Source organism: Coptis chinensis, chromosome 3 (genome assembly GCF_015680905.1).
Source record: "Coptis chinensis isolate HL-2020 chromosome 3, ASM1568090v1, whole genome shotgun sequence".
NCBI classification, from domain to species: domain Eukaryota; kingdom Viridiplantae; phylum Streptophyta; class Magnoliopsida; order Ranunculales; family Ranunculaceae; genus Coptis; species Coptis chinensis.
Window position 1 is genome coordinate 65,363,159 of NC_141458.1, and position 10,512 is coordinate 65,373,670.

At 37.7% G+C, this 10,512-nt stretch overlaps 1 protein-coding gene across 1 annotated transcript; it reads right to left on the bottom strand.

The window, feature by feature from the left end:
- Window positions 1–5,327: 5,327 nt before the first annotated feature.
- LOC147510430 (uncharacterized) lies at window positions 5,328–6,490 on the bottom strand. The gene is made up of 2 exons (XM_086598129.1): window positions 5,960–6,490; window positions 5,328–5,417 (listed from the first exon to the last, which is right to left on the bottom strand). The coding sequence occupies exons 1-2, from the start codon at window positions 6,488–6,490 to the stop codon at window positions 5,328–5,330; spliced, it is 621 nt and encodes a 206-aa protein (XP_086454255.1).
- Between the last annotated feature and the right edge of the window lie 4,022 nt (window positions 6,491–10,512).

Here is a 10,512-nt window from a genome sequence, read left to right on the forward strand (position 1 = left end):
GAAGGTCCTAATCCCCATCTCACCAAGTGCACTACATCACTAATGTGATGGTTGCTTAACATTAATCATTGCCAATGCATAGATACACCATGGTGTTAGGAGAGGAGGAAACGAAACATGAGATTTAAACATTAAAAGATGGAAATTATAGCTTAGCAAACACAACCAAGCTGACATAACATGCTTCCATAGTTAAATTTGAGGAATCAAACTCTTGGGAGTAAACTTTGAACCGCTGCAACTAATACCATATTTAAAACCCAAAACTATCAAAACCATATGAGAGATCTGAAATGAGAAAAGTTGTGTGAGCAAATCTCTTCACTAAATCTCTCATTAAACTGTCAGATCCATAGATTTGAGATAATAAAAAACTAAATAACATCCGAGAAATGGAGAAACTTTGTGAATGAGAAAAATTGTGAGATTTGGGTGTGTGGAGAGAAGAGAATGAAAAATTGAAGGAGGAGGTTGGAGAAGAAACAACTTTACCATGAAGGAGAGGGATGTTGTTGTGCCCTCGCACGAGAGGGAGAAGGGTGGAGAGGAGATGTTTTACCTTGCAGGAGACGGAAGGGAAGCCATTAAATCCTCGTTTTACTTTCCATTCCAAACTGAATTCTTTAAGCTAGTGATATGTTACACTAAAATGTGATTAATTGGAAAATTTTGTGATATTTACTTGCTAGTGTAAAGTAAGAAGGTGTTAGCGAATGAAGTTTGCAGCTGCAAGTACACTGCAATAAAGTGGTAGTTTTCAGCAATATGAATTTGAACTCCAAGTATAGATACAATTAGGGAAAAACTACTAGGGGAAGGTATTATGCATTCCCATCATTTATTTGGTAACCATTTTTTATAATTAAGTTTTTTCTTGACAAAGAAATTGTTCCCTAAATAAGTTGGATTTTGTTATACTTCTTTAAAATATTAATTTGTTTTTGTTAGGGCTTATAAGCGTAACGAACATTGTAGAGAATTTTTGTTTTTGTTGAGCTTTTCAAAAGTTATGCTTTCACAAACCCTATTATGCTTTTCATGTTTTTTATTAGTAATTTGTTATTTCATTTCTAATCATTTGAATTTCAAGATATATATTCTTGATTGCAAACTTTTGTTTTCTTTCAAAAGTCACAGGGGTTTTACCTTTATATTAATCAAAAAGTATACTTACAAAGAGAAACCATTTTGTTTCCCTCGGTGGTTAAAGACTCTTGATCGTCCATACTGAAGAATAAATGACACAACTATGATTGTATTTTATGTTGGGACATGGTTGTTCACAACAAGTTGCATGTCTAACAATTGAGACTTGAATGTTTACGGGTAAACTAATTTAGATTTAGGGCGAATACATGAATAACATTCAAAATAGTTTAGTGGGTTATGTAGATTTTCTATATAATTGGGATACTCTTGTAACTTAATTCACCTTTGGCTTGTATTTTTGGAAAATCATTTAATGAAACTATCTAGCCAACTATAGAGGGAGGATCAACTCGGCGTGCATATTTTTATATTCTCACTTGAAGGGACTCAATATATTAATTGGCATCTAATGTAAAACAAAAGTTTATCTAGTGTAATTGATACAACTCTACACAACAATTAGATGATCGTTGTGAATACTATAATAAAATTTTAATGGGTAGATAGATGGTAATAAATTATCATTATTTCTGATTTATAAGTTGATTAGGAGAAGACATTTTGCAATAAGGGTGTCATGGTTCCTCCTCGAAATTAGTTTTAGCGAATGATATTGTTTCGACAGTAACCTGTTTCAACACAACGAGAGCAATGGTAAAGAACGCACTAAGAAACAGAGGAATTTGATGTTGGGGGAAATGAAACTGAACCAAGATAATGGCTGCCTACGTACCCAAGATCTATTCTCCAGGGATCAAGTTTCAACGTCGTTCACATTATTAGAATAAGCAAGTTTTATATGAATGAAGAGATTGAGTCCTACGAAGACTGTGTTTGTTTTCGTCAAAAGAATTCTTATCCCTTTGAACCTCTATCCTTATATTCTACAATAATGAACCTGGACATATTCTTACATAGACTAGTTATTGGGTGTAGCTAGGATTAAGCCCTTGGGCTTAATTGATTTGGGTTGGATTCGTAAGCTTAATGAGCCAATACATCGCCCTCTCTTTGGTGGATGGGCTTGTGGCAAAGAAGTTAATATAGAAAAAAGAATAGAAGAACATCGATTTAAAATAAAAAAACATAAAATAGAATAAATGTTACCAAGTATTGGCGTGTGTAATCGCAATGTCAAAGGTGACAATAGGCGATGACAGTAGGCAAAAATTATTGGTGGCAAAGGACGAAAATAATTGGCGAAAATTATTGGAGGAAATAATTAGCAAAAATTATTGGTGGAAGATATTTGCGAAAGTAGGCCGAAATAATTTGAGAAAATTATTGGCGGAAGGGCGGAAGTTATTAGCGGAAATAATTGGTAGAAGTTATTGACGAAAATTATTTGCGAAAATTTAATAAATTGTGTGGGGTTGGCTAAAAGGTTAAAAACAATAGTAGTAAAAGTAATAACAAGATAGGACCGGCCAAATTGAACTTGGAAAAACACATGGGATTTGGTCGGTTTAAATGAAGTAAGTATGTTTGCCCAAAAATAGAATAACAATAGGACCCACTAACAAAAATTTGGAGCAACAAGTTTAATGTTAAATATAAAAAAGAAATTGGTATTGGGAGGGATGATTGATATGACCGGCTAAAAGTATTGGGTAATATAATTTATGTTTTGGGACTTGGATCATAATAGATACGAATAAAAGTTTATATGTTAATAGGTAGGGTCGGCTTTATCTATTTTGGTTTTTTTTGGTTTAAGGAAGAGACAAAACTCACTACCTTTACGAAACCGAAACAAACTTGCGATTCCCATTTTTGAGAAAAGTCAAAGAGCCAATACAGTAGTATAAGGAATGTGTGGGCGGTTTTACTATTCGAAAAAAGCAGAAGTAGGAGGACCCATATGTGAGAAGGTGACAAATTATATTTCGATTAGAAAACCATAAAGAGGTTTTAGAAGCGGGCAAAATTAGAGTCCCATTGCACGAGGGAAATAAACTTGCAGTTCCAGTCCAACTGAAATAAAAGACTTCATCATTATAAATACCAAGGTACGATACATGGATAAAACATATTGAAGGAAAAAAAAAAAAATAACAGGAAGGCGAGAATAGGCAATCTGATTTAACAAATTAGAAGCGAGAATTTGATACGATAATGGCGAGAATTCAACTTCAATGAAGATGGACCAAAACATAAGGTACTCTATACATACAAGGTCAACCAAGGAAGACTTCAATAACGGAGATGAAGAAATGGTTTGCATTACAAGAATTCAATGTGGACAGTGTGAAAAGTGTTTTACAAAAAGCCAAAGAAGATGAAGTAGTAGCAACATGGCACCAATTATCATATGGGTTGAAATTTCCTTTGGATAATACCATTGCAAGGATCTTAGAATGGTGGCATGTTACACCTACACAAATGTCAATTCCGTTTTGGTTAATAGTTTCAAGGATGCGAAGATTACAACTACGGTACAAGTGAAGATTTGGGTGTCAAGAGCTTAACTCAATTGCAAGGCCTCGTGTCACTCCGAAAGACAATTTCATAATGCTCGGCGTGCACTTTAAAAAAAGAAGGGAGAGATTTAGTGGTCTTCCTAATAGCTACAAGCATTGGGAAGATTATCCGTATCGCATACGGGGGAAGTGGAACATGACAGGAAGGGACGTTCCAAACAATTTTACTGGTAAGAAACTGTATTATGTTTACGCATAGGTTGATACTATATTTGTGTTAGGAAAGGAAGATTTTGTAATAACTTAATTACTAATTGTGTTTTTGTTGGTGGTTGTATTTGTAGATGAAATTCCGCCGATTGATATGGTAGACATGGATAGCAAAACACAGGATAACTTGAAATTTTACTTCCATGGAAAAATACCATCTGAAGTATTTGATCTAAGTTTCCCAGATGATATTGTGGACTTTCTATGTGAGGTGGAGGAAGAGGCGGAAAAAGAGGATGAGAGTGAAAGGCAAGAGAGTGAAGAAGAAAGTGATGAGGGAGAAGAAGAAGGAAGTGTTGAAGGAGAGGATGAAGTTGAGAGTTGTAAAGTTGTAGGAAGGAAAAATAGTAAAAGAGGTGTGGAGAAAAAGCGAACTAAAGAATTTGAAGTGATGAGTGGACAATTAATTAGACAAAATAAGATCAAAGATCAAAACAATATTATTAGGAATAAACAAATAATCGTAGAAGATGAAGATAGTAATAATGATACAGAGGAAGGAGTGAATACTTCAAAAAAGAGGAGAACGTTAAGAAGAAAAGATTATGAGTTACCGTTGAAGGAAGACGATCAAACTTATAAATTTTTAGAAGATGGTTATGGGAGAGAAGAGAGCGTAAAAGAAAAGGAGAAAACTGTGGATAAAAATGTAGAGAAGAAAGACGATACTGCACAGGTTAGATTTGGCATTTTAGCACTGAAGGAAAATCACAAAACGCAAGGTGAATCCAACAATTTAATCCAAGTGACAACTAGCATGCAACGGGAGAAAATGAACGAGGTAAATTATTTGTTTATTTGTTTATTTATTTAACTGTAACATGTGTTTTAAGGTTATGTTAATGTTTCAGGTAGTGAGAATAATGGAAGAATTAAATGAGATGGAAGAACAGGAGCGGAACGCCACTGTAAGGACCGAAAAATTAGAAGATTTGAAAGCCCGGGTGGAAACGCAAGAAGAAGAAAACGAAAAGATGACTGCAAAAGTGTTGGGGTTAGAAAAAGAATTAAATGCTGCGAAGAAAGAGAATGTGGAAAACAAGAAATTGTTGACACAAGCTTCCCTAGAGATAGGAAATAAGGAGATGGAAAGGATGCAAGCAGTTATGCAAAAGGCAGATGTTCTGGAAGAGAATGAAGAGAGAAAGAAGACCTATAATAAATTATATCTAATGTATATGGAGATTGTTAAAGTTGCTCCGAAAGGTGTGCCTTTTCCAGAGGGAACTTAATAGACAGTTGATTTTGAAATAAATGTAGTAAAAATACTACCAACCTTGAATGAACATGCATTGTCGGCAATAACTTGGTAATAATATATCATCTCGCTGTTGATCTTGCGTGCTGTGCTGCATGTCGATGCGTAGTATGGATAGAAAAATATGGTAGCGATATAACGAGGGGAAAGCAGACGCCCCCAATATAAAATCCATTGGAGAAAGTGTGATTGAAAAGCAAAGGGGCCATGATCATCCTCCGTGAACCTAGCTATTCAGGTGTCAAAATATTTGTACCGAACATTAGGCAAGGCCTGACAACTGTTGGAGTTGTCACAGGTGCAAGGTCGTCACCCGTGCACTGGGACCAAACTAAAACACAACGCCGTTGCCTTAGTAGTGGAATTTACACGGATATTATAATTTGGGAGTATTGCAATAATTATACCGAGCAAGAATAACCATCTTATTGACTCGGATTTCTCTCAAGTAGGCATGAATGCGACTTACTCGGACTGAAGAAGGCATAATATGGATGACCTCTCCGAAATTAATGTTAATGGATGACATTGTTGAAGGGAAAACTACAAACTAATAGAGTAATATAAAATGACAGCCAAACATATGAGAATGGAATTTGAATGACTTTATTGATGGATAAAATAGAATGAACTACATAGATGGATAGATTTGTTATTGATGGAGTAATGTAAGAATGCAAAAGATTTCCTAATGGTAAAACTTGCAAAGGTGGTAAGCATTCCATGGCTTCTCTATCATTCTTCTAGAAATAGTACGGAGGAAATATGACCCCTTAGATGCTGGATGATCTATGATGTAGGGTCCTTGCCAATTTTCTCCAAACTTTCCTGATTCTATAAGCTTTGGGTTTCTACAGAGAACCCAGTCCTCAAGAGCAAAAGACTTAGGACAGATCTTCTTGTCGTAATTCCGTTTCATGTCAGCTTGATACTTAATAAGCTGTTGTAGTCCCTCAGAGCGAACCTCGTCAATAAGAGTGTTTGACTGAGGCAAAGTATTGTCATTGGAACCTGTTTCAATAGCAACTGACCGAGATGTACTTGAAATCAGCTCTGTAGGTAAGACTGCTTCAACACCATATGCAAGGTTAAAAGGTGATAATGCAGTTGAATATTTTGGCGTTGTCCTAATATCCCACAAGACAACTGGTAACTCCTTGACCCAATTTCCTTTGGCTCCAGTCAAACATCTCTTTAGGTTGGCCAAAATCACCTTATTGGTGGCTTCGGCCTGTTCATTGGCTTGCGGATGATAAGGTGCGGAGAAGTTATGCCGTATCTTCAAATTAGCACAGAACTGACGAATTTGTTCAGCATCAAATTGTTTACCATTGTCTGATACAAGTGCCACAGGGATGCCAAAATGACAGACAATATCTCTCCATAAAAACATTTTGACGTTGGAAGCGTGGATTTGGACCAAAGGCTTTGCTTTTCCCATTTGGTAAAGTAATCGGTTGCCACAAGAAGGAATTGTATACTACATGGAGCTTTAGGTAAAGGGCCAATAATGTCTACGCCCCATTTGGCAAATGGCCATGGGCTAAGCATGGGATGTAACTCAGTAACAGGGAGTTTACTCATATTGTCGTGCTTTTGGCATGGCTCACACCTCTTAGATAGGTGTTTTGCATCCTTTTGCATCTCTGGCCACCAATAGCCCTGTGTCATAGCCTTATGAGCTAAACTCCATCCCTTGGAGTGGCTTCCGCATAAGCCAGAGTGAATCTCTTCCAAAACTTAAAGTCCTTCCTGTTTTGATAAGCATCCCAACATAGGGTTTAAGTCAGAGCCTTTGCGATATAATTGCAAACCTCCGTCAGTAGCAGATATCACCAAAAATTTCCATGAATTGCGTTAGATTCTTTCAGCGAGTTTTGGTTTTAGCGGAAGTGAAGAAACTTGCAAGTATTGAATATAAGGGAGATGCCAATCATGCTCATCGGAGATCATCACTGGCTCCGATAGTATCATATCAGGAACTTCAGGACTATCATCTGCTTCATGTACCAACTCACTATCTGTTTTTAGAGCGAACTCAGGAGGAACAAATGGATCTATGGACTCTGATGGAAGATCCAAAGTACGGTCATGTTGTGAATTTTCATCTCCCTTTTCCGCTTTCGAGTCATGATTAGTGCGATTATACGTGGGTCGTATTTCAAGCAAAAGAGGTAATTGCTTTCATGTACATACAAGTCATGCAACTCTTTTTCGGTAAAGGCAATGCTTGGCTCTTTCTGGAACTCCACAGTGATGTGTCTTGACTCTTCGCTTCTAACTGCGGCGGAGAGATAAGCCAACGAATCTGCATGACGTATGTCATTTTGGGGTCTTTGAGTGATAGAGATGCTATCAAATTATCGGGCAAGACTATGTATCAAACTAAGATAAGCCGCCATACGCTCATCTCTTGCTTCAAAAGACCTGCCAAACTTATTGGCCACAAGGTGAGAATCCGTGTATAACTAGAGCTTTCGCGCCTCCAGTTTTAAAGTTGTTCTCAAGGCACAAATGGCAGCCTCATATTTGGCTTCGTTATTTGAAGCGGCGAAGCCAAGTCGAACAGATTTCTCAATCTTTTCTCCGTCGGGTGTAACAAAAACGCATCCAATTCTAGACCCATATTTATTATAGGAGCCATATGGGTAAACAATCCATAGGTCAATGGTATTAGGAATTGCGTTTTCAAGTTAGTCTTCGTCGCCCCCAGTTATTGGCAGCAGAATGTCTTCCATAGATTCTTCCTGGAGCAAGAAATTGTCAATAGGAGAATCATCAATCATCAATCATCTATCAAAGAAGCCAGAGCATGTCCTTTTTCAGCAGGACGACTTTCGAAGGCAATGCTATATGCACTAAGATAACTTTCCCATTCGGCTAATCTGCTTGATTCCTGTGCGTTATGAAAGATCTTGCATAAGGGATACTCAGTATAAACCCTGACCAACCTCCCTTGGAAGTATGGTTTCAATCGGCGAGCGGCATGAACCAAAGCAAGCACAATTTTTTCCATCTTTGAATAACGAGACTCAGCTCCAGTTAAAGTCTTAATGGTAAAAAAGAAGGGTCTACCATCGTCAACAAAAAGAACAGCACTAACAGCTTGAGTTGTAGCTGCTAGGTATATGTCAATAGGTTGACCCGTTGAAGGACTTGTCAATATAAGAGGGCTGACCAAGTATTTCTTCAGTTGTTGCAATGCCATCTCACAATCAACGTTCTAAGTTGCCACCCCCTTTAAAGTCTGGAAGAAGGGATGACAACGATCAGAATATTTAGAAATAAATCTATGAATAACGGCAAGCCGACCAGTAAGCTGTTGAATTTCCTTCTTATTTTTTGGTGATGGAATATCAATAATGGCGCGTATCTGATCAGGATTAGCCTCAATACCTCTACGAGTTATGAGGTATCCCAGAAATTTTCCAGAAGATAGGCCAAAAGAACATTTGGCGGGATTGAGTCTCATGTTATACTTGTTAAGCCTATCAAAAACAAGTTAAAGATCGGAAAGATGATCACCAGTAAGCTTCGATTTAACGACTATATCATCGATATAAGCCTCTATTATTTTTCCCAGCAGATCGGAAAAATTTGTATTGACAAGCTTTTGGTACGTTGCACTGGCATTTTTCAGACCAAAAGGCATAACAGTGTAGCAGAAAATGCCTTGGTCGGTGATGAAGGCGGTGAACTCTTGGTCATCCACATTCAAAGATATCTGGTAGTACCCTGAAGAAGCATCCATGAAAGATATGCGTTGGAAGACCGAAGTGGCGTCCACCAGTTCGGAAATTCGTGGCAATGGATACGGATGAATCGGACAAGCTTCATAAAGGTTTGTAAATTCAATACAAATTCTGATTTGTCCATTCTTTTTCGGCACTGCGACGACATTAGCAAGCCATTTTGGGTAAGTAACTCATCGGATAAAGTTAACCGCAAGTAGCTTATCAATCTCCTCCTTAATTTTGAGCTTCCGATCAGGTGCCATTCTTTTTGGTTTTTGGCGAACTGGCCTGAAACTTGGATCAATGTCAAGTTTATGGCAGGCAACAGAAGGATCTATTCCCGGCATTTCCTTAATTTTCCAAGCGAAGATGCGTTTATTTTACTGTAAAAGGGAAACCAACTCTTTTTGCTCCACACTCAAAAGTTCGGCAGAAATAAAAGTGGTTTCTTCTGTTGAATCTCCTACTTGCACTTCCAAAAGGCAATCCACTGTAGGCGGCCCTTTCACATGAGTCTCAATATTATAGATGGAGGGCACGCCACTAGGTAACTGCAACTTGGGCAGGGCACTTACAAGGATGGTATTACCACGAACTTCAGATTTTTTATAGTCATCCATTGCTTTGTCATGATAGGCATGGGCATATATTTGGTCACTGCGAACCTTGCAAATATGCCCAGAGAATGGGAACTTGACACACTAATGAAATGTGGAGACTACAGCTCCCATGGAATGTATCCAATCTCTGCCCAAAATTGCGTTATAGTGGGAATGATAGTCTATCAATAAGAAATCGAGCTCAACTTCTTTGTTCATTAATTTGATTGGTAAGGTAATTCTTCCAACTACTGAAGATGTTGTCCCGTCAAAACTGATAATAGGATTGTCTTCGGCGATGATCATACCCTCGCGAAGTTGCATATGAGAATAACATCCACTGAAAATGACGTTGGAAGTGGCCCCTGTGTCGATCATTACCCGTTGAACACGATAAGCACCAATAGACACAATAATTATGACTGCGTCATAGTGAGGGTGATATACACCAAGGAGATCGTCATCAGTGAATTGGAGGGGCTCTTCTTCAAAAGTTTCGGTCTGGATTCCTTTGACAAAATTGACTTTTTTGACACGGTTAAACTCACCAACATAACTAACTTTCAAACGCTTTTGATTCTTACTCTGACTTTTGGAAAGAGACTCAACATGAGAATGGGAAACATTAATGACATACTCATAAGTTGCAGCAACTGCCTGTTGAGAGTTTTTAGTAAGATATTCGTTTAAAAGTCCTTTCTCCACTAATGTCTGAATCCGACCCCGGAGAGAGCGACAAAATTCTGTCTCATGGCCATAGTCATTATGGAAATTACACCGCAAAGATTTGTCCCTTGTACCTTTGGTATCTTCTGAAAGTGGATAAGGTGGGGAAAGAAGATTCCCACTTTTCAACTTCTCATATATAATAGGGTACTTGGCATTGAGCGGGGTCAGTTTTAGCTCAGGTAGAGTCTTTCCATCATGATTGAAATTGACTTGCTTCTAATTGTCATTCTTTCCATCGTTATGTTGTTGATCTGATTATCCTTGCTTCGGCTTAGAATTCTTGCTGTCAGAAAAATCTTTACTCCGAATATCTTTGTCTCTTGTTGCTTTCGCCGATAGATTCTCCTCGATAC